Consider the following 13,353-nt stretch of genomic DNA (forward strand, 5'->3'; position numbering starts at 1 on the left):
GGGCACATTCACAGCTCTAAAAACTGTGTTTTGGTTTGTTTTTTTTTTTTTTGCTAAATCTTCATTCGGTCACCCTGCAAACATTCCACAAGGAAAAAGAAATAATAACACTAAGCCACAATGCTAACAGCTAACACTTACTGGATGCTTCATCACGCATGAGACCTCGTGCTAAGTGCTTTATGATTGAATGTTCCCACCCAGCCTGTGTGTGTGTGCTGCTGTCATTAGAAGGTTACAGGGAAGAAAAGTCAGGCTCAGGTAAATAAGCAACATACCTAAGGTCACGAAGCTACTACGTGGCACAGTCCAGATAAAAATCCAAGACATCCTGGCTCCAAAACTGCCCTCTTCACCTGCACCCCATAATGCCTTCCCTGAGAACTCTGAACACCTACGTGGTGAATTCTAAGAAATGCAACATATTGTAAGACACATCACTGATTACTTATGGTTTTCTTAAAATTCATACAAATGTGCAAAATCATTTTAAGGACAGTGATAAAGCCGTGAGGAAATCCTAGAAAACCTGGCCACAGTGACAACGTAGTCTACACGGTACTTACTCTGCCTGTGGAAAGATGAACTAGAACCCTATAAGCTGTTTGGAATTTAAACTCCTCGAAAATATTGTGTGAAACCACAAGTGACACCAAGTTAGAGACCTTTTTACAGTACATACAGTTTAATGTAAAACTTGGCTTTTTCGCTCTGAGGGACTTGAGAGAGATGCATGTAGGTATTTCCTACTTTCCCTGGATAATCTGGTGCATTATGGTGGGAATCCACCAGTGAGGGTAGAGGGGAGGAAGCAGGTTAGTGGAGGATGGGCGGGCATTTGGCTGGCACTTCACATTTAGGATGTTGATGTTATATTCCAGTGAGTTTATATATACAGTCAGAGAGACACTAAAAGGACTGAAGTGAAACTCATTAAATATACAATAGTAATTTCAAAATATAAACATTTAAAATAGCAGGATTTCTTAAACTTCTGATTTTGCATTTCTTTACTTTTTGACAAACCAGAAGCTGAAAGAAAGGGGCCGAGGTATCTCTTGTAAGGGCCCTAAAAATAATAAACGGTGTCTGTATTCAGGGCAACGTTCCTTAGGGTTAATAACAGAGGCCTGGAAAGAACAAATGCACACTTTCACGATTTTTCTTTTCTTCTTTTGAGAAACTCTTTTTATTCTCTTTAAAAGTGCCAGACACAAAATCCTATGTTGCTTTCGCGTTGTGGAGGATTGAGTGAACACTTAGTTGAAAAGAATAATGGCATTTTCATTTTAACACACAAAGAAACTTGCTCCTTGACAGTGGACTTTGGGTGTGATGGGAAAGGCTCGTCACAGCCCCTTACTGGGTAGTAAGGACCCAGCTTTTCATGTTGTTGATACTACTTATTTTAGGGACGTTCTCTGTATTTATATTGTAGAATTTAGAAAGGAAGCCTGCGTTGGTATGTACTGTAGCCTTTCACAGAGAACGCACTCGTACTCTGTGCCTGAACTGAAATGCTATAAGCTGAGTCTCCATGCCACCTTGACAACCTGTAAGGAGGCTCAGCATTGGGGCACTCTAATATGGGGTTACCATATCTGTAACGAGGAAGCAAAGGCATTAAAACCCAATATAGTTACAGCACCCCATCTGAAAGATGCAACAAAGTTGCACTCACACATACAGTGAAAAAGGCAAGTACGGAAATGACTGCAAATGAGATTTAGAGGAAATTATTCATCTTATAGCAATGCTTACCTCTGGAACCTGGAGAGATCCAAAGCCCAAACCATGAGGCCACACAACGATTTTCATACGGCAGAAAGAGATTATAAGTGTGTGAATTAGGACAAAAGTGAAATGACAAGTAGAATGACAGCATCTTATTTACATAAAAAGTCCACATCAATGTTACTGACAAGAACATCTATGATTAATGGAGTTTTCATATCTAGAAAGTCCTGAAGTGAAACTCCCTTGCACAATATAAAATTCGAGTTGATTTCTTACGGCAAATATGCCCCAGTTTAATGTATGTAGAAATTCCGTCCATTCGAAGGCTTCTGAAAATTCCATATTAATTTGCCAAGTTTTGTAGATTATGCACAGAAAGGAAATAAGAGATGAATCATGGTATAAGTTCTTTATCATGTTGTTCCGTGATCCATCATAAAGCAGAGCAGTGTACTTATTCTTTAGACTAGAGTGCTCATTTACGAGATTGCAAAATATTCTGAACTGACACCATACTGTCATAGTATTGATTTAGGATCTTCAAAGGTATTACTTCTGCCAATCTCAAATACACGTCTGTTTGCCCTTCCAACCCTTTCTTTGCTTATTTTGACTCTCTGATGAAAACCTGTTGTCTACAGAGCTTAAATCGAATAGCCTTTCATCATCATAGCAACTAATGTACTTTACAGGAAAAGTTTAATAAAACATCTAGGAGAATCGATAGGAGGGAATTTGGGGGCAGGAACTGAATATACTGTCTTCACATACAATAATCAAATCAGTCTTTGCCTCCTGTGTGAGGGAACACAGATTTATGGGTATTTACCTTAGAAACAGTACACGGAAAATCAACTCCTAACTTTCAAACTTACTTGCTCTGATAATAAATAAGTTTAACAAACCTGAGACTTTGCAGTGCAGCCTGAGAGAAACATAATCTTCATCAGAAAAAGCTTAACATTAGAATTTGCTGGTAATTTCAGGATAATTACCTTCTGAAAGATGACCCTCATCGTAACTATTTCAACAAAACACTGTATGGAGGCTGCTGGGTGGAGATGACTAGGCATTAGAAGCTTACCTGGAGGACCCAAGGGCCCCTGTCTGCCTGGAGGTCCAGGTAAACCCTTCTCTCCAGGTGGCCCAGGAGTTCCAGGTGGCCCCTGCAGCCCCGGGAATCCCATTGGTCCTAAAACAGACACATGAAAAGGAGGACACTAGAAGGAAGCAATATAAAGATAATGACAGCTCAATGGACTGAATTCAGAGGTTTGCTCCAGCAAAATGCAGGGCAAAGCCAGCCTTAGAGTGCAGAACAGACCCCAACTTTCTCCTGCGAGGTCGAGAAGAGCTGCCTCTGTCAGATAACTACCCATCAACCGGACTAAGGAATATTGTTCCATGACCAAGACAAAACTAAATTAGAATGAAAAGCCCAGTCATCTTGAACTTTCTCTGGAGACAGTCAAAGGACCGCGACGGAAAGGAAAAATAAGGAAAGATGCTCCACTGTCTGGAGACCACCGACCCTGAGTTCCCACCCCCTCTTCCTCACTCTCTCAGTTTCAGCCACACCAGCCACTCAGTACCTCGCACATACTGTTCCTTCCCCCTGTCCAGCAAGTGCTCCTCATTCTGTAGCGTGCAGATCACGCCAGGGAAGCCCTCCCTGGAATCCCAACCCAAGTCCACTTGCATTTTTTTTTTTGCGGTACGCGGGCCTCTCGCTGTTGTGGCCTCTCCCGCTGCGGAACACAGGCTCCGGACGCGCAGGCTCAGCGGCCATGGCTCACGGGCCCAGCCGCTCCGCGGCACGTGGGATCTTCCCGGACCGGGGCACGAACCCGTGTCCCCTGCATCGGCAGGCGGACTCTCAACCACCGCGCCACCGGGGAAGCCCAACATTTGCTTCTCTGGTATCAAGCTTCCTTATTTATGACATAAGGGAGGTAAAGTGGATAAGCTTCATTGGTCTCTTCTCAACAAAATGTCCTATGAACCTCATAATTCTCTAAAATTCTCGTAACCAAAAACTAAGGTCCCCAAACATTAGCAGTTAGGTAAAAATTAGTTAAAATAAATATTTTAGCCTTAAATAGTGGGAGACTATTTAGTAATGGAGACTCTTGTGATTATAAAAAGACAAAGTCAGCAGTCTAAAACTGAACTGTCCAATACAGAAGCCACTAACCACAGGCGGCTACTGAACACTTGAAACTGGCAAGTCCAAGCTGTGTTGTGCCATAAGTGTAAAATACACACCAGATTTCAGCAGCAGAAAGGAGTGTCTTATTTGGGACAAGAACCAGGCTTATACAGCCAGACCTAATTATCCCTTTGATAACTCATATCGATTTTATGTTAAAATAATATTTGAATATATTATGTTAAATAAAATAAAGTATGAAAATTTCTTTTGTTTCTTTTTACTTTGAAAATGTGGCTACTATATCTTTTAATTACATACGTAGCTTGCATTAAATTTCTATTGTTTAGTTCTTGTCTAGAAGATTATCAAGTATGTTATTAGGGGCTAAAGATGAACTTGTGTTTCTTCTTCTTACTTGTCCAACTATTACCCAAATTTTAGGACTCTGGGAAAGTCAGGACATTTTGGAAATGTAGTCACTATTTCCACAGGAAATGAGAAATACCTCATAGTGGTGCATACCCCAGATCCTTAAGGGCTAAATAATGAAAGTCATCCAGTACTACTTAAAGAACTACTTGCATTCATACCTTTCTGGCCATCTTTTCCATCACATCCTGGGAAGCCTTTGCGTCCTGGAGGGCCTGGTGGGCCTGGGGGACCTGGAGGCCCCGGCAGACCACAGTCACCTGGTTCACCTTTCAGAAGTTCAACCCTCCCAGGGGGCCCTGGAGGCCCGGGTATTCCTGACCACAGAGAGTAGGCAAAAAGATTCTTTCAGTCAAATGTGCATGCTGGCTGCCTTCGAGCTTCTTAAGGAAAGGAATTTAATGGCTTACAAGCAAGGGATGCAAGGAATTGGAATAACTAAGTCAGTAGTACCAGAGGTGAAACAGTATGTCTAATACTGGAGGCCAAGTTGAGAAATGGTGTGAATAGTCTGTTAGTAACTGTTAAACAAAATGAGCTAAGCAAAGCCTTCCTTCCTTTCAGAGCCACTCCTTTTGGCAGTATCAGTTTATGATTTTGTTTTGCATTGCCATCCTGCTGCTTTCACACGATGGATGGCTGGATGATGGATGGATGGATGGATGGGTAAATGGATAGATGGGTAGATGAATGTGTGGGTAGATGGATGGGTGGACAGAGAGAGAGATAATAGGCTTTTAAGAAAATCTGGCTGATGAAAAAGGAATATCCGCTCAATTAAATTTAAAATCCTATTTGAAAACCAGAGTCTACACATGGGAATTGAGCCCAAATTCAATTCCTACTTAGCTTCTAAACTTCTCAGCACATTTTTATTTTTCGCAGTGTAAAAGAGAACTATATATTTTATCCTACCCTTACTAAAATGCTGAAGATTTTAAGGTTTCTGTCTCTCTGGAAGAGTTCTGTGAGCTAGTAGGAATGTGATCGCCTGCCAGTTGGCAAAAGATTGCACTGAGCCACAGTCTTTTTCCAACCCCCTGACCATCTCTGGTCCAGTCTTACTTTGTTAAATATTGACTGGCTAGAGTCTGTCCCAGTGAAGTGACACGAGGAACGACACGTAATGTTAGCAGCACATGAGGAGAGTGTTCCTGTGTGTGAGTCAGGCCTGGGTCCTGTCACCCTGGGCCAGAAGCAGTGCTCTCTGTGCGGACGCTGAGACCCACACGATGGCTTCCTGCTTGTCACTTCTGCACCCTCACGCTCAGCCTCGAGCCGACAACGGGAAAGGCTTGCTCTGAGTCAGAGGTGGTCCGATGGAGTTGAAACAGAAGTGTGAGGGGCCTAAGCACCGGTCCTGGGAGCCCGCCACTGCCCACACTCCCCCTGTTTCCATCTGCCACATCGATGGGGCTGCTACTCTCTGCTCCTCCATCCCTACAGAGCTGGCAGCATCTAAGGAAAGGGGCATCACCATCCTTTGCCATGATTCTTCTCATACCTCTTGGACCACTGGGACCAGGAGGTCCCTGATCTCCAGGCAGACCCGGGTCCGGAATGTCACCCTTAAGAGCTCTTCCTGGGGCACCTGCAGGACCAGGCGGTCCAGGTCTCCCTGAAAAGGGACATGTTCAATTGTTAGTCTCATTACATTTGGAAGGCTTGGATTTAGTTACTGAGAGAAGGGAAAAGCATGCTTCTTCTTACCTGGGGGACCTGGGGGACCTTTGTCTCCGAAAAGTCCTGGAGGAGAAATTCCTGGGCTCCCGGGGTCTCCTGTCTCGCCTTTTGGCCCGGGCATTCCCACTGGACCAGGTGGGCCCATTTTATGGGAACCTAAACGAGGAAAACAGCATTAGCACTGCATCTTCTCCTGGTGTGTCCCTGCTGTGGGGCCTGGAAAGGAACTGCTTCCAAATAGTCATGTGACAGGGATGCTGCCGGTCCTGCTGAGGCTCAACATTGGCTGTAACGGTGACCCAGATGGCCGCACACCCTTCCTGGGTCGCCGTCTCCTGTCTTATGACCCGTCACACTTGTCCAGCATAGCTTTGATTTATTTTATGGTTATTTCCCAGATTTCAAAACACAACAGCTTACTGACAATACTGACCCTTCAACCTCTACAATGGAAAGAGTGAAACGAATGAGATCCGACGATAAGTGATTGTGAATAAACTGGCTTGAAATTTAAGGTGGAAACCGGCAAATAAACAGAAGGAATGTGCAGTTTCACGATGAAAAGGCAGAACTTCACTGGTTTCTTGGAGAGGGCACACGTTTTACCAGACTATTCGGAAGAGCCGCTAACTGAATCCTACGTGAGGTAAATTACTTCTTGACCTTCCAAACCGTATCAAGGTTTTGTCCCTCCTCAACAACAGATTCAAACCACGCAGCACAGCAATCCAATCCTTTTCCAACAGTCCCCCAAATCTGCATGTCTGATTCCAGCTACCTCGTCTGATTGCGAGCTCTTTTCCTGAGAAACTAATGCAACCAATGTGCATTCTATCCAAATAATGGAACAAGCTAAGATCTTGATAATTAGCCTATCTGTGGTATCAAAAATAAGAGCAATTTGTTCAGGTAATTTGTTTTAGCAGCAGGCTATTGAAGGATGCTAGAAGTACTAATTAGACCCACGTGGTTGTACTTGGCACGACTATACATAAAACAAAACAATACCCCCAAATCCCGACTATTTATTGGTTCTTCGTAACATTTTGGAAGCTAGCTCCACCTAAGCGATTATTCAGAGTATTTTTAATAGACAGTCACAAGCAGTAACAACAAAAGGCACTGTTAACAACCATTCCTGCTTAAATTGGGTTTTCTCAAGTGTCTTTTTTATATGTCATCACCAGCACTAAAAACAGTTCCAACATTGTGATTCTGAGCTAAACCACTGTCCTAGTTTCGCATCCGAATTTTGTGAAGGGAGGAAATACCAGCAGACTCTCGTGGTCCCCTGCCTGCTGTTCAGCCTCCTGCAAAGGGTTTTCTCTTACCTGAAGTGCCTTTGCTGCCTTTCTGACCCTTTAAACCGTGCAAGCCGTTCAGGCCGGGCGACCCAGAGGGACCTGAAACACATCACAGGTCTGTGACACAAAGTACACAAGGTACATCCTCTGGCTGTACTTTGCAGGCACAGTCCAGGGGAGGGTTAGCTGACGGGGACCCACAGATTCTCCAGGCAGGAACCAGGAGACCTCACCTTCCGAACATCACTATCAAAGCAGAATCCATGCCAGTGGTCATCACTAAATACGTTCATTTGATGGATGTTTTCTGTTAAGACGGCTTAACACATACTTTTCTTTATATATATATATATATATATATATATATATATATATATATATATATATATATTTATATATATATATATATATTCTTTTTTTACATTCTTTTCCATTCTGGTTTATCAGAGGATGTTGAGTATAGTTCCCTGTGCTATACAGCAGGACCTTGTGGTTTATCCATTCTATATATAATAGCCTACATCTGCTCACCCCAAACTCCAAACTCCCACGCCATCCCTCAGCCGGGCATATATCCTATCACATAACTTGCTTTGGTTTTAACACAGTGCTGTTGGTTTATGACCGTATCATGAACCTCTCGCTCTTTCTTTCTCTCTCTTTCTAATCAGACAGACTCTAGAATTACTGAATCTTGGTATAGGAAATGACCTCCAATTTTACAACAATAGAATGATCCTAGGGCTTCCCTGGTGGCGCAGTGGTTGAGAGTCCGCCTGCCGATGCAGGGGACACGGGATCGTGCCCCGGTCTGGGAGGATCCCACATGCCGCGGAGCGGCTGGGCCCGTGAGCCATGGCCGCTGAGCCTGCGCGTCCGGAGCCTGTGCTCCGCAACGGGAGAGGCCACAACAGTGAGAGGCCCGCGTACCGCAAAAAAAAAAAAAAAAAAAAGATCCTAGACAAGGAAAGGGATTAGCTGGGAGCAAACGCCCTCTTCCTTCCTCCGAGGCCCAGGATCTTCCCACACTTCACGGTCTGCAGATCCTAGTTTCTTCAGAATCTATCTGGATAAATGTAGTAAGACAGTTAAGGACAGGTGGGGACGGTGGCACACTGGGGAAAACACACCCTACTGATTTTTTTGAGCACTGTGTTACTCAGAAAGAACAGGCCTGCAGGTCAGGTGTGGCTGCAGCTGTTCCTCTGCCACCCCTTCTTTCAAAGAGAACCACTCTGATGCCTCTTGGCAACTAGTAAATTTATTTCACGATGATCATGAAAACTCCATTCTCTGTAATTACACAGGATCTCGCTGATGCCTGCATCTTCTTTCAGAACCTTCTGTCAGGTGTCAATAGAGTTCTCTAAGGAGCCGTCTACTAATCTGACTTTACATAAGTTGTCACTGAAAGCCGAACACCTATAAATCTATAGATTGATAAATATTTAGGTATTTGTATCTATATTTATATGATAATACATATAGCATATACATAATACGTTATATATATTTGCCATATATAAATATATAGATTTGTAGGAAGCAAGTAAAGGGAAGGGTGGGGGGGAAGAGGCAGATAACTATCAGACATAGAACATCTCCTAACTGCTGCGCTTCTGCCAAGTGCTGCACCCACGTCCCACTGATTGATGGGGGAGAAAGAATCTTCTCCTCAGCTCCTGGCCAAGCCTGGTAACCTTCCTATTTCATTAATGGATCTTCCAACCAGAAACTTTTCTTTCTCATCTGAGGCTAAAAGCCCCTCAGAACACAGCCAATCATTCATTCAGTTAAGGGTCCCAGCCCTCGAATTTGTGATAATCACACCCTCAGCTTATGACGAACACAGAGAAGTGCCCCTCATCTACCCCCATGACACCTATGTAGAGTTCCCTCAATGCCCTTCTGCCAGGCCCATCCTACTCTGTACAACAATCCTGTCTGTGGTGGCTGGTTTACTTTGGATGAATTAACTGAGTGTGAGATCAGGTCTTATTAGTTGTTCTATCCCGCCACTTAGCATATCTCCTGACACACAGTAGGTGCTCAATAAATGTTTGTTGAATGAATGAGTGAGTGAATGAATGAATCAGTGAATGACCAAGTGTGGAACAGGGAGGGTGAGGCATTGAACAGGTGGAGAGAAAGCTATAAAGAAGGGTGGATTCCAATCTCTATTTGCATGTCACATCTTTCATTGATAGATTTATCAGATGAGTAAGATTTGAGGAAGTTAGTACTATCCATTTGCATATAAAGAATTCAAGTGCTAATTATTATCTCTTCATTAAAGCGAGTCTTCTGTAGACTTCTTACTGGACGATGGAACAGTTAGTTGGTTCCATTTTATTTTTTATCAGTACTAGAAACAGAGTTATTCTATTTTTTAAATCTAAACGTTAGATTGGTGGGAATAAGCTATATTGTCTTGCACCAAAAGAAAAAGCAGGGGTGGGGGGTGGGGAATGCACCCTTTTTTTCCCTAAAGCTCTTATTTCCTAACCACTTTTATCAGTTCTGGCTGAGCTTATTCTCCAATTCTCTTTCCTATTTATGAGCAAATGTTTCAAGTTTGCACCAAAAGAACACACAGACCTTCATCTGCCAAATCTGGATACCTATTGCCATCTATCTGAAATGATAAGACATTTTCTGAGACTCTGCTATTTCACTGTGTTTTGATCTCCAGCTTAAGCCACCAAGATTGATGGCTTGGGGACTTGGCTGGGGGTGGGACATCTCAGCTCCTGCCAACTCTCCATTGTCACATCAACACATCCAGGTCCTGCACTGTCACAGCCTCAGCCTCTCGTCATTGTGAACTGGCTGACCCTTATCTGACGCAATGTTACCTTTCTAAATTGAATGCAGCTACATCTGGGTAGAGTTTTAAGGGCAATTTTTCCTTTTTACTGAAAGCTTTTTTATCCATCCCATCTCTAAATCAAAAAGTTGTTCATGCATAAAATATATACCAGGCAGAGGAGAGGCAATTAGTCTCACAAAGCACATTCCTTGGTAATGAGCATTTTCTGTTCACCTCTCTGGTCATCCTCGGGCTTAACAACCATCATTTAAGGCTGCCTCTTGCTGCACTCACAGGCCAGGGTGCCCCACCTCTAGCCGGAGAATCTACTCTCCCACCCCAGCTATAATCATAATAGCAGCTTCTATCTATGTGAGCCAGGTGGCTCTTTGTGACTGGCTTCCCTCTCTGAGGTTTTCTTTTGTTCTAAAGCCTGAAAACGCTACGCTATCCCCAGGGACCTTTAACAGGTGTACACTTTTACTAGGGTGACCAACTCGTCCCTGACTGCTGGCAACTTTCTTATAGTTCTAGCACTGGAAGTTCTGTGTCCTGAGCAACCTCTCCGTCCCAGGCAAAACGGGACAGCTGGTCACCCTAACCTGAAAGCCGAAGGGAAAGAGAGACCTTTCTTTGTGACTACAGGTAAAGGCTGAACGAAGTGGAAAACGTATCAAAACAGATTCTGAAATAAGATTGAATTCTTTTTTGATTCAGAAAATACACGAGTGCCTACCAAGGGGACACACAAGAGCCTAAGACATGGTCCCCTAACAGTGAAGTTTCAGTCCCCAAATGCACTTAGTGACAGGAGCTGACCAGACAATGAGAGCAAGAGAGAAACAATCCCTGACTTGACAGAACGAACAGGCAATTACCTCAAGAGTGGTAAGTGCTGTGGAGGCGGGAGAGGGAGGACACTAGTTGTAGAAAAGGAGGGAGGATATTTCTGTGGTTTTCACAGCTGCAAGGTGCCCCGCATTTCTATGCTGATAAAAGACATTTCTAGGTGCTTTTTTCTTATGAAATAGTTTACCTGCCACCCACCAAAATAACCCAGTCCACATTCTTTACACATTCTCATGCTAAAGCTTATCATTCTAGGTTTCCATTATTACATTCTTTTTTTAAAAATAAATTTATTTATTTATTTTTGGCTGCGTTGGGTCTTTGTTCCTGCACACAGGCTTTCTCTAGTTCTGGTGAGCGGGGGCTACTCTTCGTTGTGGTGCGCAGGCTTCTCACTGAGGTAGCTTCTATTGCTGCGGAGCACGGGCTCTAGGCGTGCGGGCTTCAGTAATTGTGGCACATGGGCTCAGTAGTTGTGGCTCGTGGGCTCTAGAGCACAGGCTCAGTAGTTGTGGTACACGGGCTTAGTTGCTCCGTGGCATGTGGGATCTTCCCGGACCAGGGCTCGAACCCGTGTCCCCTGCATTGGCAGGTAGATTCTTAACCACTGCGCCACCAGGGAAACCCTCCATTATTACATTCTTATATGAATGCCTAACTAGGAAATCGAGCATCTTCCTTTTAGAGGCATAGGTACTGGAAAATTTAAGTCTAGGCATCAAGCCATTTTTACATATGTTGAAGTTAAAGTTTAAATCTGATTGAACACAAGCAAGACTCAAGAGTCCATATGGCTTGTTCCAGTGGAGCAAACAACTTTGAGTTCAGCAGCTGGTTTGTTCAAACAAGATAATCAGTCCCTTTGACTTATTTAGAACATACTTCAAATATTTAGTTTCTCAGTTCAAAGCGTTTCTGCCCGAGTGTGGTTCATTTTTCTATCAGCATGATAAACTGCAACAATGGATTTATATTGGAGACGTTTTCATTCCTAGGAATGTATTTCACTGTTTTGTGGGTTTTTTTTTTTAAAGACTGTGCTGTTCACTGGGCTGTTTGCAGGGAAACAGTGTCCCTGCATGGTCAGGAAGCATCACTGCAGCAACCGTCTGTGCACTGGTATGAATATTTGGGTTGATATATTCATTTTCTCACCTTCTCTTCTTAACAAACTTATTATTTCATAGCATCGAATTATGATGTAATTGGAGATAATTTTGTTGTTCTGTCAAATTCATTAGCTATTAGTTTTTTAATAACATATACTGAAGTTATGTGATAAATGTGAACTAATTCAAGGGAAGGAAGAATCAACAATAGCGACATGAACCTTGTCATTTTAATCAAACTGAGTGCAGAAAATGGCACCAGGACACTTGAAAATCCTTGCCATTTCACTAAACTAGGAGGGTAGGAAGAAGTGGAGATGCAGCAGAAGTAATGCAAAACGTTTTCTTTTGGTTCTTTATCAATTTTGTCCTCCAGACACTCAAAAGAGCATCAAAGAATATCCCGCCAGGGCTATAGGGATTGCCAGAGACAGGAAACAGCCACAAGAACCAGTGAAACTCTTAAAAATACAAAATTATTTTGCTTGGAACCCTAAATTTATCACCAATCACTATACTTCACATTACTAAAAATGCCAGTGAAGAGGAAGGGGGACAGTACAAAGGTATCTTGTGGTGGGAGCTTTTCCTGTCTGCTTATTTGGCTGCATAGAAATTCGTAAGTATACCAACTCTTCAAACTAAATGGCTTCCCTCTGTACAGAGGCATCAGGTAATACTTACCACCACACTACTACTTGCTGGACAACTGGAGTTATTTGAAATCTATCTGATGAGTGAAGAGGTGGGAGCATGGAGAAACATTACTTGGATTTGCAAAACAATAGACTGACTAAGCCCAAAAGAAGGGATTTCCAATTCTTCTGAGAGGCAGTACTTTTTATTTGACCAAAATTTAGTGTATGTATGGCCAACGAGCAGAAGGTAAGTGGGAGGAAAAAAGAGGAAGGAGAGAGAGGGGTCTCAGTTATAGAAATCTACCAAGTAAGGCTGGACACTTCAACTATTGATCGAAGTGAGGACAGACTCTCAGCCTCATAGCTACTTGTTCAGTTGTTCATTCTCTATTTTTCCATTAATTAATAATTGTATTTATTTATAAAAATAAATTTATAAATTTTTTAAAATTTATAAATATATTTAAATTTTTATTTAGTTCTATAAATAAATAAATACTTACAATAACCAACCAACAGACTTACTAGGAATATACTGGTTCCAGGATACAAAAAATAGTTCTTAAAACTAAAAACAGCTACCATATGATCTTGTAATCCCACTCCTGGGCATATATCCAGAGAAAACCATAATTCGAAAAAG

General features: G+C 42.7%; 1 protein-coding gene across 1 annotated transcript in view; it reads right to left on the minus strand.

The window, feature by feature from the left end:
* The window catches only part of COL4A4 (collagen type IV alpha 4 chain), a 131,033-nt gene that overhangs the window by 11,913 nt on the left and 105,767 nt on the right, over positions 1 to 13,353 (minus strand). The window contains exons 37-42 of the mRNA XM_065880183.1: positions 7,333 to 7,404; positions 6,029 to 6,157; positions 5,823 to 5,936; positions 4,480 to 4,635; positions 2,822 to 2,929; positions 1,762 to 1,770 (exon numbers count right to left, since the gene is read on the minus strand). Of these exons, the coding sequence (XP_065736255.1) occupies positions 1,762 to 1,770; positions 2,822 to 2,929; positions 4,480 to 4,635; positions 5,823 to 5,936; positions 6,029 to 6,157; positions 7,333 to 7,404 (588 nt within the window). The remainder of the gene's footprint in view (positions 1 to 1,761; positions 1,771 to 2,821; positions 2,930 to 4,479; positions 4,636 to 5,822; positions 5,937 to 6,028; positions 6,158 to 7,332; positions 7,405 to 13,353) is intronic.

The sequence above is a fragment of the Phocoena phocoena genome, chromosome 7 (genome assembly GCF_963924675.1).
Source record: "Phocoena phocoena chromosome 7, mPhoPho1.1, whole genome shotgun sequence".
Taxonomy (NCBI): domain Eukaryota; kingdom Metazoa; phylum Chordata; class Mammalia; order Artiodactyla; family Phocoenidae; genus Phocoena; species Phocoena phocoena.